Source organism: Sminthopsis crassicaudata, chromosome 4, assembly GCF_048593235.1.
Source record: "Sminthopsis crassicaudata isolate SCR6 chromosome 4, ASM4859323v1, whole genome shotgun sequence".
Lineage (NCBI taxonomy): Eukaryota > Metazoa > Chordata > Mammalia > Dasyuromorphia > Dasyuridae > Sminthopsis > Sminthopsis crassicaudata.
Genome location: NC_133620.1, coordinates 264910318 through 264935087, shown reverse-complemented (window position 1 = coordinate 264935087; position 24770 = coordinate 264910318). Strand labels below are relative to the sequence as shown.

The 24770-nt window shown below is 33.9% G+C and overlaps 1 protein-coding gene across 1 annotated transcript in view; it reads right to left on the bottom strand.

Annotated features, from left to right (window-relative positions):
- PKHD1 (PKHD1 ciliary IPT domain containing fibrocystin/polyductin) overlaps nucleotides 1-24770 on the bottom strand; it is a 645163-nt gene that overhangs the window by 170725 nt on the left and 449668 nt on the right. Inside the window, 2 exon segments of the mRNA XM_074264713.1 lie at nucleotides 8337-8424; nucleotides 12006-12119. Coding sequence (XP_074120814.1) covers nucleotides 8337-8424; nucleotides 12006-12119 — 202 coding nt within the window.

The window sequence follows — 24770 nt, the reverse complement described above, 5'->3', positions numbered from 1 at the left end:
ACTTCAACAACAATACTGTATGAAGATATATTCTGATTGAAGTGAATATCTTCAACATAAAGAAGATCCAATTCACTTCCAGTTGATCAATGATGGACAGAAACAGCTACACCCAGAGAAGGAACACTGGGAATTGAATGTAAACTGTTTGCACTACGTCTTTCTACCCAGATTACTTATACCTTCAGAATCCAATTCTTACTGTGCAACAAGAAAATTGGATTTGCACACATATATTGTATCTAGGTTATACTGTAACACATTTAATATGTAGGGGATTGCCTGTCATCTAGAAGAGGAAGTAGAGGGAGGGAGGGGAAAATTTGGAAAAATGAATACAAGGGATAATGTTGCAAAAAAATATTACTCATGCATATGTACTGTGAAAAAAATTATAATTATAAAATTAATTTAAAAAACTTAAAAAAAAGAAAAGAAAAAATTGACAACAGTAAAAGGTATCAAATATACCACCAAGATTTAATTCTTTATGTAAATATAAACAAGCCTATCCATCTCATTAGTATGTAAATTTCCTTTTATCTTTAATAAATGGTTCTGCAGAGGGCACAATTCCATTGAGCTGGCTATAACGTTTTAATGTCAAATGTATTCCTGTCAACAATTTTTTTTTTTTTAATGGAGAACCCACACAGGGCAAGTTCTTACAAGGTAGTCAGAAAAAACAATATAAGAATATTCTCAAGATATCTCTCAAGAACTTTAGAATTGACTAAATGACATGCAAGATGCTGGCACAGGACCACCATGGTGTACCATATACCTTCAGAAAAGGTACCATGTACCACATGTACCTTCATAGAAGGTTCATAGGAACTCTGTGTCCAAACTGTGGTAGAACATTCCAGTCTCGTATTGGTTTGATCAGCCACTGTCAAATACACTGTAATTTGGCTCTAATATTGTGATGTCATTTTGATCCTCTTTCAGATCAAAGGAGGAGTAGCTAGGTGGTGCAGTGGATAGAGCACCAGCCTTGAATTCAGGAGAACCAGAGTTCAAATCTGGTCTCACACACGTAACACTTTCTAGCTGTGTGACCCTGGGCAAGTCACTTAACCCCAGCCTCAGGAAAAAAAAAAAAAAGAGAGGGAGAGATCAAAGGAAACTAACCAATCAAAATTATATGTATACCAAAGAATTGTTTTAAAATAGATTTCTTTATAATGTGTTTGATTTGTATACCTATTTTACACACCTAAATACCTGGGATTGCATAAAAATTTCTCAGGAGAAAAAGGGTTGTGAGTGGGAAAAGTTTAAGCCTTACCAGACACTGTCTTATACTTCTTTTATATCTGTCATAGTGGTATATAAATTTTTTTTTGATAAGATTTATATAAAACTGGAGTGGATCTCAGAAATCAACTGAGCAAATTATTTTAAAGTACAGTTCATGGCACATAAAACGTACTTAATAAATATTTGTTCCTTTTTCCTTTCCCTTCAAAGATTATTTAGCTAAATAACTCCCTCTTATTACAGATAAGGTAACTGAGGTTCAGAAAGTTTCAAAGTCATAGAGTGCATAGTAGTCCTGGAATTCAAAACCAGATTCTCTGAGGTTTAATGAATTGATTTCCTTACCAAGCCACTGAAATGAAACTTGGTCAAGTTATCCAAAATCACACTTCTGGAAGTAGCCTGATTATTGAACTGGTAAAAGCTTGAATTTTTCAAATCTTGTTTCAACCACTTGCTAGCCATGTGACCCTGGAGAAATCATTTAGTCTTTTACTCTTAACTTCTCATCTTTAAAGAGAGGATACTGAACCCAATAGCCTTTAAAGTTCCTTTTGGCTTGAAATCTATGATCATGCATGAGTACTACAAAAATGAGAGAAGTAATAGACTATGTGCATTTGTTTTTATGATTCTTCTCTTCAGGTCCTACATTCAATGTGCTTTCCATTTAAGGAATAGTTGGTCACAAAGTCCTTGGCCTTAAATTTCCTTTCAGCACTTAGGGATAAAGATTATCTCAAAACAGAGGAGAGAGGGAGTTTCTCTCTCTGGGCAATAATATATTGGAAATCCCTTGGGCTATGCTTTTGCCTGGTTAATGAAGCAGTATTTGGGAAATATGTGTCTTGGGAATTCATTTGTTCTTTACAGGAAGTACCTTAAGGAATTCATAAAAATAACTTGATTAGAGGTTGTGAAGAAGAGGCATTGAACAGAGAAGTCAATTGAATAAACAAGCATTTACTAAACCAACTATGTGAAGGGCACTGTGCTGGACACAATAAAATACCTGCCTTCACATAGCTTTTAATTCTAAAGGGAGGAGGAAGCTACAATCTATGCATAAATAACCATAACATCAAGTAAAAGATGCTGTATGAAAAAAGCACTGAATTTGGAGCCAGAGAACATGGGATTAAATCCTGTTTCTACTATTTTTCCTGTGTGACTAGCCCAAGATCACTTGGCCAGCAAGTGTCTGAAACAAGATTTAACTACTCAGCTTCCTGACTCTCTTAGTCACTGTATTACCTGGCTACTTAGGTTTACAAAATGCTTTTTCCATAATATGCTTTACAAGGTAAGTAGTATAAGTTTGATACTCATTTTATCAATGAGCAACTTTAGATAGATTAGATGATTTGATCAGGTTGATATAATTAAGAATATAGGCAATGAATTAGATGAATTTTAAAGAACCTTTTGTCTCTAAAGTTTATGATCTTATTATTCAAAGTGAAAAAGTCAAGGAAGTACAAGCTAAGGGCCATAAACAATTTGAGGAGAGATACTGTTAATTATTCCATGGAGATCCATCAATAGACATTTTTGAGGCATCTGCTATTGACCAGACACAATGGCTCCAGGAATTAGGAATATAAAAATAGAAATGAAATAGTTTCCACCATCATGGAGTTTATATTCTATAGGCATTCCAAAAAAAGGACATACTGCCTTGTTGTTGTTTTTTTTTTCCTTTAATGTATGCACTCTTATTCAAACTTGTCTTAAGTCAGTGTATACTTAAAGGTCTTCTTCACCCCCATGTACTAACACCAATCTAATCTCCTTCTGCAACCAGAGAGCAATACCTGGCTACAATACGATATTGGCGAACAGATCCTTATAGATGTCAACATCACACTTCACAATTGAGTGGAATCATGGGTTCCATACTTAAGAAAGAGGGTTGAAAGAGAGCTTCTGGCATCAGATAGCCTGTTTGGTTTGGTGATAGCCTGACCATGAAAGAGCTCCTAGTTCTTTTCTAGAGAAGAGTGCACATCTCCTAATTGAAGTCTAGGGTGATGCAACACAACTTCTCACACAAGATGTTATACAGAATTTCCCTCTCAGTGGTAATGAAACTGTACCCTCTAAATATTAGTTTTTGTTTTACTCTCATATCATGATATCAATGTCACCTGGTTCTACTCTTACTTCCCCAATTTCTACCTTCCCCATTTCAAAGAATCCTGGCTTAATGATTGTTCCAATCCTTGATGTATGCAATATCTTTGATTGATGTTAATGAACATCCTACAGGGGAGAGAAGAGACCTCAATTGTTCTGAATATAAAACTAGAAAGATGAAGAGTTGTTTGTGACCATAATCGTAACCAAAAATGGGAACCAGATGGGAAAAGAAAGGGAGGAAAATATGAATAATCACAGTGGAACTCTCCTGAAAGATAACTTTTTAAAAGGATAAACAAAATATCTGCACATTTTCCATTCTCTTGCCATTAATACATTACACAGCTGAAGGAAAATATATCTCCAAACTATAAAGACAGCATTAATTGTATGCTTCCTAAATTACCTTTAAAACTCTTAAAACCATGTGTGAGACATATATATATATTTATACATATAAACACACAATTTAAATTGTCTTGTTAACTGAACTAAAATTCTGTTAAAGCTAAATGATAGTGGCTGCATATAACCCCAGGCTTTAGGCTATTCTAGGCATAGGACTTTTTTTTTTTTTTTTTTTCCTCATAAGAAAAAGATGGTTATGGGATGAATGACTTATGACTTTACAAGAGATTTGGTATTTTTCTTCTGTAGCCAATCATTAGCCAATCTTATTTAAATTTATTGAATAACATCAATAGAAACACTTAATATTCACCTACAATGTAAAAAGCACAGTACTAAATGTTGACTTTAAATAAGACATAATTCCAAATCTTATAAAATTTATGTTTTCAAACTGCTTTAAGATGACACTAATAACTTCAGCGCTTAGTCCCTCCTTATACTTCCATTCAAGGTGGAGCAACATTCTTCTATACAAGAAGTAGTGGTAACTTTTTTATACCAATATATCTAGAGTAGTCAAAGACCTGAATGGACAAGTAGGTGGTACAATAAATAGGAAACTGGACCTGGAATCAGGAAGAACTGATGTTCAAATCTGTCCCCATATACATACTAGTTGTATTACTCTGTTTGCTTAATCTGTTTGCCTCAATTTTCTCATCTATAAAATAGGAATAATTTATCACCTACCTCCAAGGGTTGTGGTGAAGAATAAATAAAATAATAATTGTAAAGCATTTAACACAGTGCTCTGGCACATTATCATCTTAATAAACATTTATATAGCTCTTACTATATACATGTTTCTAATCATTATAATAAAATTCTTTACATGAAAAAATCAGTTTGATGTAAATTTTCATTTAGTTACATTTTTTTTTTATTTGTTTTGTTTTGGGTGTTGTTTTGGAGGATTCGGTTATTGTCTGTTTCTTTAATTGGCAGATGCTTGAGTTTTTGTTTCTATGATAAACATTTAAGAGAATACACACCTATACCCACCCACCCACACAGCACACACACACACACACACACACACACACACACACACACACACACATAGATCTTGACCTCTAGCAGCCTACAACATAGCTAAGTATTAAAGCTCACCTTTATACACAAAAAAGTCAAACTGAAATACAATGCAATTGTTATTGACAAAGGTACTGAAGAGGGTAGCCTGAAACTAAAAATCCTTGAAGGAGAAAATCTTCTTCAATCTTGTCTCAGTGAAAGACCGCCCCAGGGAATCAGATAAAGAGGTTTACCTAGGTGGGGCTAGTTGAGTCCAGAGCTAAAGAATTTCAACCCTATTCAAATGATCTTCTATTCAATTCAATTCTAGTTGTACCCGGCCCAAACAAGAGGAACCCCCAGCTTGTAGCCAAGTCTTATAAAAGAGCCAATCTAAAACCCTCTCTTTGCAGAGGTTCCAAACATGCCAGCTATGCCATGCTTGGGATGCCAAAGGCCTCTGTCCACTGGAATATTCTTTTCTGGTGTTATCCTTTCTTTACCCTCACCTATTTCCCTAACAAGACTATATGCCTCTCTGTCAGGATTTCTAACCTTATTTCTCAATTCCTATAACAAATCTCTTTTATCAATCTAGATTTTGGGGTTTGTAAATTCCTTTACAGAGAATCTCTGTGCCACCAGAAGGGAGTTCCCTAAAACTCCTTACCCTTTGCACTGAATCCCAATGGGGTGCAGGGGAACCAAACCTCTCCATTTGGTTTCCTGAACCCCAAACCTGCCACTAGACCTTATCATTTAACTCCCTGACCACCAGAAATCCTAATCTCATTTTGGTTCCCTAAATCTAGACCTTATGAGTACTAAGTGCAATAATTCAGAACATGGGGAAATGTAGGCTGATGATTCTCAGATCTACTTAATCTATCCCAATCTTTCTGCTGATCTCAGATCACAAATCTCCAGTAGCATGATGTCAAACTGGATGTCCAGGAGACATTGGTGTGGGTTATAGCCCCTTTAATATTCCTTTCTGATTCCCAATCCCCATGGCTGAATTCCTATGGGAGATATCTGGGCTCTCCTAGCCCCTCACTGGATCTGAGCTAACTTGGGCTGTCCCAGCCTCCATTCTAATGATCTGCTCAGGTTTCCCAACCCCTATCCCAAGCACAAACAGCTTCCTCCTTATCTAAAAAACCATTGAATTCTATTCAAATTCTAGCCCTGGCTGAAGGGACTCCACCCAAGAGCCCCTTGAGATTACCAAAAGCCCCCCTATTATAAAAGGGGCAAAACTGGAGTCCACTCTTATTGCAGAAGTCCCAAACATGGCATCCTTACGCCGGCCATGTCAAGGATTTCTGACCACCAGTGCCAGCCCTGGCTCTGGTGTCTTTCTACCTTTTAACCTTACTTCCAAACCCCACAATAAACCTCTTTTATCAATCTAGATTTTTGGGTCTGTAAATTCCTTTACAGAGGACTCTTGTGCTGCCACTAGACCTCATTTAACTCTGTATCCTTGTGCTGAATCCAAAGGGGTTGCCGGGGAGCTCTATTTGACTGCCTGTACCCCAAACCTGCCACTAGATCTCAATTAAACCTAATTTCATTTAGATACTCCTTATCTAATTCTCATCAACATCATAAACTCCACATGTCCACAATGGAGTTCATTATCTTTCTTACTAGCACCATCACCCCATGCTTTCTAGCTTTTTTTTTACTGTAGAGGAAAACACTTTTTCTCAGTCCCTTGGTCTCCTATCTTTGGAGTCAATCTCTATTCCCCTTTACTTACCTCCTTATTAAATCTATTGCCAAGGCCCATCAATTTTATCTTTGCAAGGTTTCTCAGAAAACTTTCTTTCTCTTTTCTTATGTTGCCACCATTTTGATAATCTTGTCACCTCATATCTAGACTACTATAGTGCACTGATGGCGGATCTCCTTGCCTCAAGTTTCTCTCTACTCCAATCCATTTTTCATTCAGGTACGAAAGTGATTTTTCTAAAGCATAAATCTGATCAGGCTATCACTATCACCAATAAACTCCAATGGCTTTCAATCATCTCCAGGAGCAGATACAAAATGCTCAGTTTAGTATTCAAAGCTCTTCTTAACCTCCTACTTTTCCAGGCTTTTTATACTTTATTTTCTAACATATAACCTTTCTTCCAATGACACTGGCTTTCTGGCCGACCATTCCATGAATATTCATTCCATTTCTTAACCCCAGAAATCTTCTCTGCCTGTCCCTCACACTTGGAACACTTTCCTCTTCTGTTCCAGCTCCCTAGCTTTCTTTAAATTCCAACTAAAATCTCATCTTTTACTAAAAGTTTCACCCATCCTTCTAAATTATAATGCCATTTTTTCTGTTAATTATATCCTCTTTATCTTATATATAGCTTGTTGGGATATATTTCCATATTGTCTCCTTCATTATTAGATTGTAAACTCCTTGAATTCAGGGATTACTTTTGCTTCTTTCTATACAATCAGTGCTTATCACAGTGTCTGATATGTGATTAATAAATGTTTGTTGATTAATTTATTTAATTTTATTATCTCCAATCCTAATATCTTCTTTGAGCCTTAGTTTTGTGTTTACAGTAACTTGTCAGATATTGCTACGTAGAGATTACAACAGCATCTTACCTTAAGATGTTTAAAATGGAAATTTTGTTTGCAAAACAAAGTAACACTTTTTCAAATTTTCCCATTTCTACTGATAGTACCACCAAATAAAATTTATTTTGTTACAGAATGTCCTTTTCTCATTTCTCTGGTTGGTTCTGTAGGTATGACATTTACAATAGTTCAAGTGAAAACTTTTCTAACCAAGCATTAATCTCTACCAAAAAAATCCCTGCTATAGGAAATAACATGAATTCTGAGTTGTCATTAAATAAAACTAATACTAGGGTAAAAAAGGAAGAATCAAAGAGGAAAGAATTGCTTAGCAAACCCTTATTATAAATAAAGTTGTAGGAAAATGTCTATGTTACTTAAAGAATAAATAGTTTTCAATTAGTACAATTAGTTGAGAGGTAGAAAGATTTCTGAGATTATTGGGTCAAATGCTCTCATTTTACAAATAGTGAAAATTAGATCCAAAAAGTAAGTTAGGCAGCACAATTGTATCTAAAATTAATTTGCTAAATATAAAGCATTTGTATTTTCATCCAAACAAACCCTCTAAGAATTTTTTGCTAACAGTTTTAGCCTAGTTCAAATAACCCTATGTGTTTCTAAGTATTACAATTAATTTTCATTTACATTTGCCTATAATTCATATTTTTCAATTATTCAGACTGGCATCTCCCCTATTTAGTTTGAACTGGTAAGATTTTATTATATAACTCGAAAATGAATGTCTCTGAAGGAATTCCTTCAAACTCTAACTTACTAATCTTTCATAAGTCAATGTTTCTGAAGGTGACTTCATTTAGTAATTAACTCTGCATTGAAATAACACTTTAAGGTGAAGCATTATTAATAGCAAGCATACATACTGACTCAAAGTAACTTTGACCTCTTACCTCTCATTTCCTGATGCAATGTCAGCTCCAAGATGTGTCCAGGCCTTCCTGGGGTATGCACTATGAAGATGCACCTTCCCATAAACCCCTGGAGCAAGTAAAAGACAGGAAATTAATAAGCATAACAAAAGACAATAACTGCAGAGGATAAAATGCAAAAAAGGGTAATGGTTAAAAAAAAAAAAAAAAGCCTTTATTACAGATATTTGAAATTTTACATGTAATCTGATAAGATCAATGTGGGTGCTCTAAATATCTTTATATTGTCCTATGTGTACCTAAGTGGCAATGCTATTGATAAACTGTGGGCCTTGTAAGGAAACTGAAACATTGTAAAAGATTATGTAAGGTTTAGAAATAAATGTATAATCAATCAGTTCATAAACATTTTTAAACTACCTACTATGTACCAGGCACTGTGCTAAGCAGTGGGGATATAAAAAAGAGGCAAATGACAATCCCTGTCCTTAAGGAGCTTACAATTTAATGAGAGAGAAAATATACAAATATATACAAACCAAATGATATACAGGATAAATAAGAAATAATAAGGAAGGCACTAGAATTAAGAAGGATTGGGAAAGGTTTCCAGTAAAAGATAGCATTTTATTTGGTTCTTAAAAGGAAGTCAAGCTGGTCAAGGAAGGCAGTAAAATCTGAAGAGAAAAATGCCATCATATTTTAAGAATTACCTACTAGAATCCCTCTGAAATCTCTGCTCTTAATGCATAACTTGTTTCTTTGGTCTTTTATGTTATTTAGTATGCATGGAGTGGGGGCAGGGCTAGGGTGGAATAAATTTTCTCTTCTAGAAGAAAAGGATTTAATGCCATTGTTTTTGTTTCCAGTAATTCACATCATTCTTTTGTCCTGTTAAGCTTATCAAAGAAAATATCTTTAGGTACTTGGTTTCAGAATATTATTCTCTTCAGACAAAAGGGTTAAAGTCTTAACTGAGATTTGCTTGATGTAGTCCAGCTATATTCCTTCAGGTCTTTCTTTTGTTATAAACATAAAAGTGCCAAGCTCCATTTTAAATATAATTCCCAATTCTCCAGAACTCACATTTCTGAGCAATAACTTTCCCAAGAGAAAGAAGGCCAAAAAAACGTATTTGTATAATTAGTCCACTCTCTGTATCCTATAACATCTGGCATAATACAAGTACTTAAAGAATGTTTACTAATTAGCAAGTATAGGAAAACCTCAATGAACTAGAACCTAAATGAATGGCACAGTAAATGGTAAGAGATTTTTCTTCATTGTTGATTTATGAGAAAAGACCAATTTTAAGAGTTGGGATCAGTCTCATACATTTATTTATTTATTTTTATTGTAGTGAGTTTATTTATTTTTAATGCAATTGCTTTATGAATCACATTGGGAGAGAAAAAAATCAGAAAAAAAGGGAAAAAACATGGGAGAGATTAAAAAAAAAACAGAAAAAAAAAAAGTGAACATAGCATGTGTTGATTTACATTCAGTCTCCTTAGTTTTTTTCTGGATGCAGAAATAATTTTCTATCCAAAGTCTATTGGTTATGCTTTAAATCACTGAACCACTGAGAAGAATTGAATTGTTCAGTTGATCATCGCACATTCTTGCCATTATTGTGTACAATGTATTCTTGATTCTGCTCGTTTCACTCAGTGTCTGTTCACATAAATCTTTCCAGGCCCTTCTATAATCAGCTTGTTCATCATTTTATAGAACAAAATTCCCCAATTGATGGATATTCACTCCTTTTCCAATTCTTTGCTACCACAAAAAAACTGCTGCAAACATTTCTGCACATGTGGGTTCTTTCCCCTCCTTTATGATTTCCTTGGGATACAGAACCAATAAGGACACTGTTGGGTCCAAGGGTATGCACAGTTTGATAGACCTTTGGGCATAGTTCCAAATTGCTCTCCAGAATGGTGGGATTGTTTGGCAACTCCACCAACAAGGCATCGATGTCCCAATTTTCCCATATCCCTTCCAACATTGTCATTATCTATTCTTGTCATCTTAGCCAATTTGAGAGGTGTGAGGTGGTATCTCAGAGTTGTTTTCATGTGTATTTCCTTAATCAATAGTGATTAAGAGCATTTTTTCATATAACCATAAATGGCTTTAATTTCATCATCTGAAAATTGTTAATATACTTCAATCATTTATCAAACACTTCCTATATCTATGGGTTTTACATAATGAGAATTGGCATTCAAGGTGCATGAAAGTGCACTCATATATTTTGGAAATTTAAAGCAGCAAAAAAAGCTTTCACTTCTTGCAAGCAAAATTGAAAAAAGTTTGCTGTTTAATCCAGAATTAGTCCAACATTTCCCTTAATCAATTAATGCAGTATTTCTTTGAACATCCTTATTAATGAAGATTAAGAGAAGCTAAATCTATCATTTATGTTGCAATTTTATTTGCTTCATGGTAGATAATTATGGACCAAGCATGATAGGAGGAAAAAAGCCCTATTATTTCTTTTTTCATTTCATTCTACTATCACAAAAACTTGAGAGAAACTCAATTGTGGGATATTTAAGACTACATCTTATCATCTTTCTATCCCTATATACCTGGCACAGTAAGTTTTTTGTTGAAAATTAGAAGGTTGATGATGATACTAACTGGATAAATTTCATTAATCTAATAAATATCATTGTTTCTCATTATTTTAATGAGAAAATGAGAAATGCCTCAAAGAGGGCATTTTTGAGACCTAATTGAGAATCTAGAATGTACTAGGTGCTACCAAAAATCTCTATACAGATCATGGCCTTTGATTGGAGAGTGGATAGCCCTGTTTTATGAGGGAGCCAAGATAGATTGCTCATTACTTCCTACTTGGTTACAGGATTTCATCATTCCTCTACACATAGTACCCACTCTTTCTTCCCTTCCTCCACTCCTCAGCTTTTCAGCTTCTTTCTCTGCATTTTTTTCCCCATTAGACTTTTGGACCTTCTAGGACAATGAATGTTTTTTGTCTACTGAATTATTCTAAAACACAATTTATATGACAGAGAAGCCATTTTTAGCTTACACCCTTTTTAGTCATAGATGTCATTATAACATCAGGAGATGTAAAGATTGATTGACCAGTCTGTTTTACTGATCAATTAGAAAGATTTCACAACTAAGAAAAATCCATCCAAAATTATTTTTTAAGCCCGCATAAGAGCAGATTCAAAGCAAGCCTCCTTCCTACTTTCCACACCCACAAGTATGTGAGTACAGCCTGTGTATATCTGAATTGATTTGATTTTAATCCAAATGAATGATGCATAGCAACTGCTACTACCCCTGAAGGTCAGCACCAGATTTATAATTTTAAAGAGTTGCCTGGGAGATTGAAAGATTGAAAGTAACTTGTCCAAGATCATATACTTAGTATGTGTGAGGAGCAGTGAACATATGGCATTCTGATTTCAAAACCAGGTCTTTATTCAAGTATCCCTTTGTACGTTTCTACATTTTGTTTATTTATTTATCTTTTTTCCTGAGTCTGGGGTTAAGTGACTTGCCCAGGGTCACACAGCTAGGAAGTGTTAAGTGTCTGAGACCAGATTTGAACTCAGGTCCTCCTGAATTCAGGGCTGGTACTCTATCCACTGTACCACCTAGCTGCCCCCTATTTATTGAATTTTAAAAGATAGGAACACATATTCATACCAATAGTTCCGGAAGCAACATTAATTCCATCCAAACGATCACAGTAGATTCCCTCAGAAACTTGAAGCTGGATCAAAAGTTTTTGCCCTTTCTGTAAGGGCTCAGAAAAAGTACCTATTTAAAAAAAATAAAAAAGCCTTCCAGTTAATTGACCATTAAGGATTATGTTAGTCTTTAAAGAAAGCAAATGCAAGTGAACATATTAGAGATGAGTTACTAATAATACACCTCTAAATTATATGCACATACATATTATATTACATTATTCATGTTTAACATATTTGTATATAAATGATGCAGACATATAATAAATTATATATAATATAATAAATTAGTTTGTTAAGAATATTTACTAAGAAATATTTTAATTTAGTTATTATATTATGTGTGTCTGTGTGTATATAGTATATATGTGTATACATATGTATAAATGCACAAACATACACATAAATCAGCATATATAAGCAATTAATTTTCACATGTTATTTTTAATACAATTTAAAATACTTAATATGTGTATGCATACATACATTTACCCAATATCTGTAAATATGACACTATTCTTTTGAGTAGAAGAAGACCCTATATGGGCCTACTTTTTTGTCCTCAACTATAAAATGCTTTTGTTTCTGCAGAGCAGAATCTCCAGATTTACTGGATGGATTTGAATTATTTTCACTTGTTATATCTTTATCATCTCTTCCTTTATAGGAACAAAAACTACAATATGGGGAAGGCATATATAGTTCTCCCAAAGGTCTCATATAAATATAGCCATGAAGTTGGAGCTATTTTGCAAATGCCAAACTTAATACATTAGACATTGTCCTACAGGTGCAAATCATGACTTTTTACATTATGTGAATGATAATTTTGGACTGCTAACACATATCCAATGATTCTGCCAAGTAGCCAAATACCATATTTTTTAAAGAGTGTGTTCATTTCCAAATCTAACAATGACTCATTCGTTCAACAAGAGTTTTTAAGCGTCTGCTGTGTGGTAGGTATTGCATTAATCAGTGGAAATATAAGAATATAAAAACAATATAAAATGGTATAAGCACAATCCATTAATACCAACACCATAATTCCCTGGCAGAAATTGACAGTAACCATCCTCCATTTTACAGGTAGGAATGGGAAGTTTTATCAGATTTAGCTGAAAAATTCACATCCTTGCCAAGACTGGCAGCAAGAAAAAGTCCAAGGAGGATTACTTCTTTCTGGAGATTATTCCCTATTCTTTTGTACCTGATGGTTTAGACATGCTTTCACTGAAATTATGCATCCTATGAGGAAGAAATAGAAGATAAGAAGGGGATGCAGTAAGAGGAGAGAAAGAAATAGTTAGCATATACAATGTGCTGCAAACATGCTACCTTCCTAGCTTTTTGATTAGTGAAAAATGAAAAGTAAAATTGAGAATAACTATAGATTTATATACTTAAATTGTACTTTCTTTACATTAAAAAAAATGTATTTTACCCTATCATCTAAGTTGCAATTTAAATATTTTACCATAAAATCTTCTATTTCATAATGGGGACAACAGAATAAGAAAAGTATAAATTATCCTAGAGATTTTCTAGTCTTTCCCCCTCAAATTTGATTTTTTAAAATTTATATCTTTTGATTTTACATTGCTTAAATTTTCGCTAGATTTTCTGCTTCTCTCAGAGAACCACATCTTACAACAAAATGTTGTAGATGAACCCTCTTACAACAAGGCTTTCAAGTCTAATGGAAATCTTGAGAGGTTTCTAATATAGTAGTCATGAGTAGTCATTTTGCTGAGTCCATTGGATGTAGAGAAATTACAATTACAAAATTATTACCAACCAACTGCTACTAAGTTAAGGTAACCAATAAACCCTCCATCAGTTATTTGTGAATACTTAATCTCATCGCATGGTTTTGGAGAGCCTCCAAGCCTCTATAGGCCATCCCTGAAGGGCATGGTTTAGTCAGGAAGGTCAGCATTTTAATCCACGGGATTGTTGGGTTGGAGGAGAGGGACAAAAAGAGAGTTTTTACATGAATCTGGCTAGCATCACACAGCAAGTGAATAGAAGAGATCAAGGATTAGAACTCACAACCTAAGAATTTCCAGCATATAGCCTAACCCACTAACTCACTCTGCCCCTCTGTGTAGATAATAGCATTTATGCTATCAGCAGAACCACTTACTTATTCTTTCAGCCAATATGAAGATGTTGCTAGAGCAGAAAGAAGGGGAGCAGAAAGGAGGGGGCACGTTAAAGCAGATGCGTGTGGTGTAGCCCTTATCTTGTGGTGATAAGTCTGTACAGTAAGCTGTATTCCAACTGTGATTTCATTTATTTCACGGAGGGTAGTTTACAGTCTTAGAAAAAAATGGCCTAGCATTAAACAGATACCAGGGAGGGAAAAGTAGGACAGTTTTTGCCCTAGAGAAATGTATGCAGAGTCCAGCAAAAAAAGAGTTCAGCGTTCCTCTAAAATTAGAGATTAAATCAATTATGCAACACAAAACTGCAGCAGATGTGGATTTTTTTTTATGTCTGTGCAAAATTAGCCAGCTTTCCATGATCTTCCAGTATCTGAAATGACCAGGGTTTTTATTTTGTTAGTTTACTTAGTCCAAGAGGTAGAAAGATGGTGAGAATGGAAAGTAGAGGGAATAGGTGATATAGATGAGAAACCTAGCAAAGTGTCTTACCAACTTTAAAATGAATCTATTTTTTTTTGCATATGTAAAATGGCCTAACAAGCTCTAAAGGCCAGAGATCTCCCTTTGTTCTCAGACTGAGGAAAAAAAAACAAAAACAAAAGAACAAAAAGAGGAGAAGATAGTCTTCTCCCCACCATGCTCTACAATCAAAATCTTGAGTAATCAGTTACAACACAGAAGGTTCTTTTATATAGGATAATTCAGACAGTCCTTGGTTTTTATTCCCCTACTCAATCACCCACAAGAAACCTTTTAGAATAAATGGAGATTTATATAACTACATTGTACCTTCTTTACAAAAAAAAAAAAAAAATGTATTTTGCAGATATTATCTAAACTGTAATTTACATTATGTTGCCATTTAAATATCCCAGTACACTGAGTAATGAATAGAATCTCCTATCTCATAGTTGGAATAGCAGAATAATAAAGATAGAAAGGATCTTAGAAATTATCTAGTGTCTTCCACCTCAATTTTTTAGATAGATATCTTTTGACTTTATATTGCCTATATTTCCAAATAGATTTTTGTTCCTCCCAAAGAGTCATAACTTTTTAACAGTATGTAAACTAAGTAATATATCAACCAAGTCTGATAATATGTGTATCATCCCTCATATTCTATTCAAGGATAAGTTTGGTCATAATTTCACAGCATTGAGTTCCATTTTTTTTGTAGCATTTGTTTTTCAATTGTATTTGATTCTTCATGCCTTTTGGAATTTCCTGACAAAGATATTAAAGTGGATCTTTCTCAAATTTGTTTTACAGATGAGGAGAAAGAAAAAAAAAAAAAAAGAGAGAGAGGGTTAAATGATTTATTTAGGGTCACAATAAGTGGCTGAGGCCAGATTTTAATTCAGTATATCTTCCAGATTCCAGGCCTGCTGCTCCTTCTATTGTACCCTCTTGCTGCCCCTGAAATTATTTATTGTTATTTTCATTTACATTTTTATAGTTGGTAGTGTATAGGAGCTAATCAGAACCAGCTAAAGAATCAATTGAAATTTTCAATGTGAGTGAGCATTTACACCTTGGCCAAATGTTACACAAAGAGTTTGATATGTTTTGCTAATTATCTAAATTTAAGCAAGAGATGGGAAAGTATGCTTTTGTTATCCTACATTATCAAAGAAGATCAAAATGACATCATTAAGTCAGGTTCAAAGTACAATGTGATCTACTGTGGGTGATCCTACCCATAAAAACTTGGAAAGCAAAAGATATTGTGGGTCACAAAAATTGAGCTAGAGGAGTTAAATTGCAAAAAAGAAATTGATAATAAGAGAAAAGAAATAGAAAAGAATTAGTGGTTGTTTTCCAATGCTACCTCCCAAAAAAGCCTGAATTTATTTTAGCTTAATAAGAAGAACTATTTCATTTCTGTCTTTGTAACCCCCACATGTGGCATACTATCTGAGTATTTTAGGAAGATTCAAACAAATACTGCAGTAGCCTTTGCTGCTAAATAAAAGCTATCTCTAGTTTTCTACAAAATCTATGATTGCTTTCAGAACCTATGTGAATTTTTGAACAGCTTTATTGATGCAAAATATCTTTCTTTCAAGGATAAAATTTGAAAATAACCCAAAGTTATCCAAAGCCACATCTGGTAAATGAAGTGATCAATGCATCAGATATCTTACTGATAGACATCCACGTTGATCAAAGATAGAATGAAAGTTCCTATATATACCAAAATGCTTACAGCAGCATTTCTTATAAACACCAAGAATGTGAAACAAATAAGATGTATATTGACTAGGGAGTCAAAAAAGAAATTGTGCTATGTCCCTATAATGGAATATTCTGTCATAAAAAGCAATGAATATGAACTATGTAGAGAAGCATGGCAAGCCTGATGTAAAGTGAAATAAGCAGAGCCAGGAAAAAATCACTATGACAATGTAAATAGAAAGATCAAAAATTATTTTACAAACTGAACATTTTGTAACATAATCAAGCTTGTGCTGAAGTAAAGATAGCGTTACTTCCCTTCCTTCTTTGCAGATTTGAAACATGAAAATAAAACATTGAATATATTGTTAGACTCTTTATATATTAGTTTTAAGGAATTTCTTTTCTCCTATTTTAAAAATTTCTTGAGTAAGAAAAGGAAATGGATATAGTTGAAATTAAGTCTTATGAAAGTAAAATATATCAATAAAATTAAAAATAATTAAGACCTGATGATTAAATAATGAAAGTACAGAAGTTGATTATAAAGCAATTTTAAATACAATTCCAAAAGATAAATTTCAAAAGCATCTTAAGTAATGGTAACACTATTGAAAAAATTATATTGTCTATAAAGTTAAAAGTATGAAATATTCTTTCATCCACATATGTAACTGCCACAGCTTTGCCAAGAACCAGAAGTATCTTTAAAATGGGAAGCTGGGCTTCAAGGAGAAGGATACCCATATGTTAATCTAGGGAAATAGATGAAAAAGCCAGATCTTTTAAAAAATTAAAATCTGAAATAAGTCTCTAGCAAATACTCATTGAATGAGTCAAAGGAGAATAAGAATTTTCAAATTATGGAGTAACTAATATATGCAAGGAGATTAAAAAGGTAACAGCCAAGTCATTGTATGATTGGCTGCACGGGGAAGCAATCTTTGGAGACCACATTAAGAAGGGTCCTTCTCATTCAAATAACCAAGGATGATGTAAGATTTTTAAGGGATAATAATCAATGGGGACCTCATGTATGGTCCATTGCTATGTTTCCAATTATTTAACTTAAAACTTAAGGGAAAGAATCGTTAAAGGTCAGAGAAGAAAAGTCCAGCCTCAAGCTATATTCCCTTTCATTACTACCTTTCAACTCACTTCTACCATGAACCAAGATTTTGGAATCATAAGATCTAAGAATTAGAAGGAGTTCATCTGGTCCAAGTAATACTTGAACAAGATCCTACTCTACATCTTACCCAAAAAGTGTGCACGCAATTTCGCTTTCAATTCCCAAATGAAGGAGAAACAACTACATCCTGAAATAATCTACTGCACTTCATAAGTCTATAGTTGTTGGAATATTTTCTTTGCATCATTTTGCCTCTATAACTCCTATTCTTTGCTCTGAGTACTGCCTGCTGAGGTCAAAGAGGACAAGTCTAATTTTTCTTCTAAAAGCCCTCTAACTGCTTAAACATAGCTATGGTTTGCCCCTTTAGTCTCCTGTTTATTTACAAAGTTAAATGTACCTTTGATATACAATATTCCCGTTAACTAATATACATGTAGCCATTCAATGACTCTCAAATCAGACATTTTCTAATTTATGAATATTCTATGTAAAATATAGTGCTAATGTGATCTGGTCAGAGCAGGTAATAGCAGGGCTATCACCAACTTAGTCTTGGATCCTACATCACCCTTATTTCAGGCTAAGATCACATAAGCTATTTTAATGGTACCATTTTCTAAGCCTTTCAAAATCTGTTATCCCAGTCTATCTTTCCAATCTCATTATGCTTTTCTGTGCACTATAGTCCAGTCAACTGACTTCTTAGTTCCTCACCCACTTTATTTTCTTCTCTTGTCTGTTCTTACTAGTCATCTTCCTGCTTGGAATGTTCTTCCTCCTCATTTCTTTTAATATACATCTCAAGTACCACAAGCCTGATTTGATGGTCCCAATTGCTGGTGCCTTGTCTTGTATTTAATTACTTTCTGTTAATGTTTTACACATTTATACAGAGCACTTCAAAAGTCTTAGTGCTAATCTATAGAGATTCCTGGGGAATTCTGCTGGATATCTTCAAAGTTGACATCAATCATCAATAATTATTCTTAGCCTTTAGGCAACTCAAAATCTACTAAATGGGATTGTAGTCTTCTTCAAATATTTTCTTTTATGAAAAAGTATAATATAAGCACTATTGTCAAATTTATATAAATCATATTTTTGGCATTTCCTTATCGACCTATGTAGTAATGTATTCATACACATATAAATAGCACCACTCTAATGAGCTTAATTAGACAAGTGTGCTTGAGGAAACCATTTAGCCTATTTGTGATGATCTATTTCTACATGAACATTAGTCAGTATTTTACTAATATTTTCTAGATTTTTTAACCAGGAATAAGAATCAATCTCTCTGACAAATAGTTAAGAGATTTCTAAATTCTTTAAATGTTAAACCATTTATACTTCTCCAAGCCTATGTATTTATTCTACTACTTTGATTTTTCATTAAAAAAAAAAAACTTAAACATCAAAAAAGTAGTTCTATATAGAGAGCAGAACACAAAGGATAAATGCTTCTCCAATCCTATGTATTTTTCATTTAAAATGATTTTTCATTAAAAAAAAACCTTAAACATCAAAAAAGTAGTTCTATATAGAGAGCAGAACACAAAGATATATTCTCTATGAAAACATGAATCTAGCTTTTAAACATCTAATAACTTTCATGTGTCACTTTCAATACTTTCCAATTTGACTGTACTTCCTTCTAGATTTGCTACATCTAGACAATCCAATGAACTACACATTTTTCTGGTCCTTCTCTTCCCGTGCTAGGGGCTACAATGAAACTAGCTTTGCTGTTAGTCTCATGCTGGTTGGCATTTTAGGCATCAACATCTTGGGACATTCCAGAGTTCTGAAGTCCCCAGCACTATGTCCTGAATTATGGAATGACTAATTCAGGAAGTTCAATGTATAAAGCTAGGGGACTAGGACAATCCTGGGCGGACCATCCAATCTAAAAGTACAGCAGAAGGAAAAACCATATTCTGTAACAAATTTTTGTTTGTAGTGGAAGAAACCATTTATTATAATTGTTCCCTGTATTTCCTGGTTATTATTTGGCTCAAGTTCTTGTTGGATTAGGTTATAAGGGAACTGAACATCTTGGCTCAGTTGAGGGAGTCATATTGGTTAGAAACTTTCACCATGGAATTGTGAATATATCCAGCTATTCTGGAGAGCAATTTGGAACTATGCTCAAAAAGTTATCAAACTGTGCTTACCTTTTGACTCAGCTGTGTTGCTACTGGGCTTATATTCCAAAGAGATCTTAATGAAGGGAAAGGGACCTGTATGTGCAAGAATGTTTGTGGCAGCCCTCTTTGTAGTGGCCAGAAACTGGAAACTATGGGGATGCCCATCAATTGAAGAATGGCTGAATAAATTGTGGTATATGGATAGTATGGAATACTATTGTTCTGTAAGAAATGACCAACAGGATGATTTCAGAAAGGCCTGGAGAGACTTACTGATGCTGAGTGAAATGAGCAGGGCCAAGAGATCATTATATATTTCTTTTTTTTTTTTATTCATTTTTCCAAATTATCCCCTCCCTCCCTCCACTCCCTCCCCCCGATGGCAGGTAATCCCATACATTTTACATGTGTTACAATATAACCTAGATACAATATATGTGTGTAAATACCATTTTCTTGTTGCACATTAATTATTAGCTTCCGAAGGTATAAGTAACCTGGGTAGATAGACAGTAGTGCTAACAATTTACATTCGCTTCCCAGTGTTCCTTCTCTGGGTATAGTTATTTCTGTCCATCATTGATCAACTGGAAGTGAGTTGGATCTTCTTTATGTTGAAGATTTCCACTTCCATCAGAATACATCCTCATACAGTATTGTTGTTGAAGTGTACAGTGATCTTCTGGTTCTGCTCATTTCACTCAGCAACAGTGATCATTATATATTTCAACAACAATACTGTATGATGATCAATTCTGATGGGTGTGGCCATCTTCAACAATGAGATGAACCAAATCAGTTCCAATACAGCAGTAATTAACTGAACCAGTTATACCCAGCGAAAGAACTCTGGGAGATGACTATGAATCACTACAGAGACTTCCCAATCCCTCTATTTTTGTCCACCTGCATTTGTTATTTCCTTCACAGGCTACTTGTACACTATCTCAAAGGCCTATTCTTTTTGTACAGCAAAACAACTGTTTGGACATGTATACATATATTGTATTTAATTTATACTTTAACATATTTAACATATATTGGTAAACCTGCCATCTGGAGATGGGGGGGAAGGAAGGGAAAAATTGGAACAAGAGGTTTGGCAATTGTCAATGCTGTAAAATTACCCATGCATATATCTGGTAAATAAAAACTATAATTAAATTTAAAAAAAGAAAAAAAAAAAAGAAAGAAACTTTCACCATGTCCTTTCAAAGATTATTGAGAATGGCTACCAGTTTTTTTTTCAAGAACTTTATATGTTCCACATGACAAAAAAGATTAACAAGCCTATATCACACTGAAATTGCTTTGATTAGAAATCTGAGAGTTCAGTCTATCATTAAATTCAGAGAAGGCTAAGCCAATTTATTCTCAAGAAAGATCTTAAAAGAAAGCCTTGCTTCATCACTACATCAATTAATAGTTTGGAGGAATGAATAGAAATATCCAAATCTACCTAATTACCTGAACATTTACATTGAAGGTCAAAGTTACTTTTAAGAACTTTTTATTTTAAATTTCTCCTTTTATTTTATATTTTAAGCCTTTATTATTCTCTTGTAATGATAAATAGTAAGAAACTGTAGTTTCTAAGGTTGTAGAAATCATGTTGTGCCAAAGTCACAGGTTGATGATGATCAGTATGGCACAATGGGAGAAATAAAGAAGAGGTCCCAGCAAGAGAGAAGATTCAGAAGTATTGAGTTCAACAATTCAAAAAGTGCAGTAGAATAACAACATTCAGAAGGTAAATCTTATGTTTTGGGCCTTGTGTAGAATAAGAGAACTGAGATATCAGAGGTTTGATGGTTTTTATGAAGGTTGAAATAATGAGGATATCTAGAAATAGTAGGAAAAGAAAGGAGAGGGAGTAAGTATGCTAAATGCTGCAATCATCCCACCACCACCCCCCAAAAAAAGAAAGAAATAATTCCTGGATGAGTGGTAAGAAATAGTAATAATTGAGAGAAGGTGAGCTATAGATCTTTAATGACAAAAAGAAAAAAATATTTTTTCATTAATTAAACATCCTGATATAATGTTCAGAATTAATCTGCCTTATAAGTAAGATATGACAGTATACTAGGATTCCCACACAAAAAGGTTCCTAATTTTCAGGGTGCTAGCCTATCATCACCAAAATGCATAATTTGCCATCCTTTTATTTGTGTTCTATAGGTTAATTTGAATCAGAAGACAAGGACTAAATATAGAGCCACTTTATACACAGTTTAGAATGTCATTAGTGTTCAATTAAAGGTAAATGACAATAGTATCCAAAGAAGGTATCAGATCCTTCTTCTCCCTAATGAGTATTCATTTCTCAGGTCCTATTCACTGAACTCAAAATAATAAATTAACATGTTAGCTATTCTGTTCTATTGATGCTTTAGATTACCATAATGCATTAATTCAATTCAATTAAACAAATTTATTGAGCACCTACCACGTGCAGAGCAAGGTAGGCACTGTGATACTTTCAAGAAATACTGGGGAAACTATAGCCCAAAGGCCAAATTCAGCCACTTGCTTAAATTCATCTATCCTGAGCAGTAGAGTATGAGATGATAATACTGTGGCAGCTGAGCTGGAACTTAGAATGTTATACTCCTACTGATGTATGGCTGTAGTGATTCTCTTAAGAACAGAGCCTGGGAAGCTTTGATAAGAGTGATTCAAAAACCATGAACAGAATTATTGTTTTCCTGTAAGTATTTCACATTATGCTTGGTTCCCACTACATGTTTGACCCTACTAACACCCAAGTCTCTTAACAAATTTCTTTTTGGATGCTTCATCTTGTTGTAGAGGTGACTTTGGGTTATCAATGACTATGCAAATGGAATATAAACTTTTTTAAAGTTCTATCAAGCTATAAAGGTTATAAGTCTGGATCCAGAAATGTTCTGCATGTTGGTTGAGATACAAGTCTTTCTAAGTGGAGAGAAGCTAATCTCCAAAAGATTTTCCATCAAAACAATTCATGAAGACTTAATAATAAGGCTTACAAGGATTTTGTTCTACGTAAATAAAGAGAATTCCTACAAATAAAGAAATTATAGAATATTGAAGGTTCAAGTGACAAAAAAATTCAATGTGCCATAAAGCATGTTGGTTGGCACAGCACAATAGAATGAACATTACTGCAAAGCAGAAGAGGGCTTCTCTAATCACACAAAGGAGAAGTATAAGACAATTTTGTGAGTTTTGATTACTAATTTTGCCTATAAAGTTCCAAAATAGATGTCTTTTCTCCTTTTCATCCCTTCTCTTTATATTTTCTTTTCTTCTTTTTTCTCTTTTTTTTTGCCTCTATCTTCTCTCTATCTCTATGTCACTTTTAACTTTGTTTTGTTGTTTCTTAATGTCTTGTGAAGTTATTACCTTTCATTTCTCAATTCTAATTTTTAAGAAATTATATTTTTCACTTGAACTTTTTGTACCAATTTTTCTATTTGACCAATTCTGTTTATAAGATGTTTTCTTCAGGAATTTTTGTGCCTCTTTCCCAAGCTGTTAATTGCCTTTTCACAATTGTCTCCCTTTGTTATTATTTTTTTATCTAATTTATTCCTCTGCTACTCTTATTTGATTTTGAAAATACTTTTTTTAATTCTTCTAAAATTTTATTGGGCTTTTGTCCAATCCACAGTTTTCCCTCTTTGAGGCTTTGCTAGTAGCTATTTTGTCTTCATTATCTTCTGAATTTGTATCTTGATCTTCCCTGTTACCATAGTAGATTTTTATGATCAGATTCTTTCTTTGTTGGAGAGAATGACCTCAAGGACAAAAATTGAAAATAGATAGCTTTGGCCAAAGAGAGGGACAATTTTTTGTTCAGAATTAAAAGTTAAGGAGGCTAGGGTAGATAAGGATACAGATAAATTTTGAGTATAGAAAAAGGGATTTGAGAAAGCAAAAATCAGATGGACTTGATCTCAGTAAAGTGAAGTATTTAGATGAGACTGTTTTTGAATTCTAAAAGCTATTGTACATTTCAAACAGGTGGTAACTGACTCTAATGTTCATATCCCAAGGCAATAGGAGAGTATGAGGCAAATGTTTTATTTCAGGCCAAAATACTCATGCTACTAAAGGAGGAAAATAAAGGTTTTCCTATTTTTCTGGTATTAGATATATAAGAACAGGAAAATGCACTATGGTGCTAGTCTCATATCAGGAGAGAAATCTCAAGAAGTTGTACTAAGTCTACTGTTTTTCACAAGGATAATTTAATATCTAATGTGGAAGACTTTTTAGAGGGAAGATATTAGCAACTATGGAAGGTCTTCTGAAGAAGGTAAGTTGGTGAATTGAATCCTGAAGAAAGGCAGGGATCATTAAAAAATTAGGAGACTTAATTAATTAATTAGTTAAAGATTTAATTAATTAAAAAATAGAAGACACAACACTTTATAGCTGTGTGACCCTGAGTAAGTCACTTAACCCCAATTGCCTCAGCAAAAAGCAGGGAAAAAAATAGGAGAGGCTATTCTACCAATAGAGCAAGGAGAAGAGGAGGAAAATGCAAAGGCATGGAGATAGTATCATATGTGAAACACTTCAAGCAGCACAGAAAGGCTAGGTTGTGGAATTATACAGAAGACAACTATTTAGGAGTGGAAAGATAAGAAAAGCTTTATTCCTTGAACACAATAGTTATGCATCATTCTTAGCATAATAGGAAGCTACTGGAGGGGGGTGAGAGTGAGGTGGTCAGATGTATACCTAAGAAAAATCAGGTGAGTGGTTGTCTGTGATTAAGAGCAGTTTGCAGTGATCAGAAAATTGAGATAGCAAAACCAATTAGGAAGCCATTGTAATCATCCAGCCAAAAAGAAATAAGGGTTTGAACTAGAATCTTAGCTGAATTAATGGAGAGAAGGGAGCATGTATAAGAGAAGTTGCAGGAGACTGAAAGATTTAACAAATGATTGAATATATATAGTATTTTTAATTGTAAACAATCCAGGCTTATTTGGAGCTTTGGATACTGGAAGAGGATAAGATACCAATGGATGATTTAATAGTTGCAAAGGGGATTTACTTAGTCATCATAAGGAAAGTCTACTCAGCAAGAAGAAAACAAT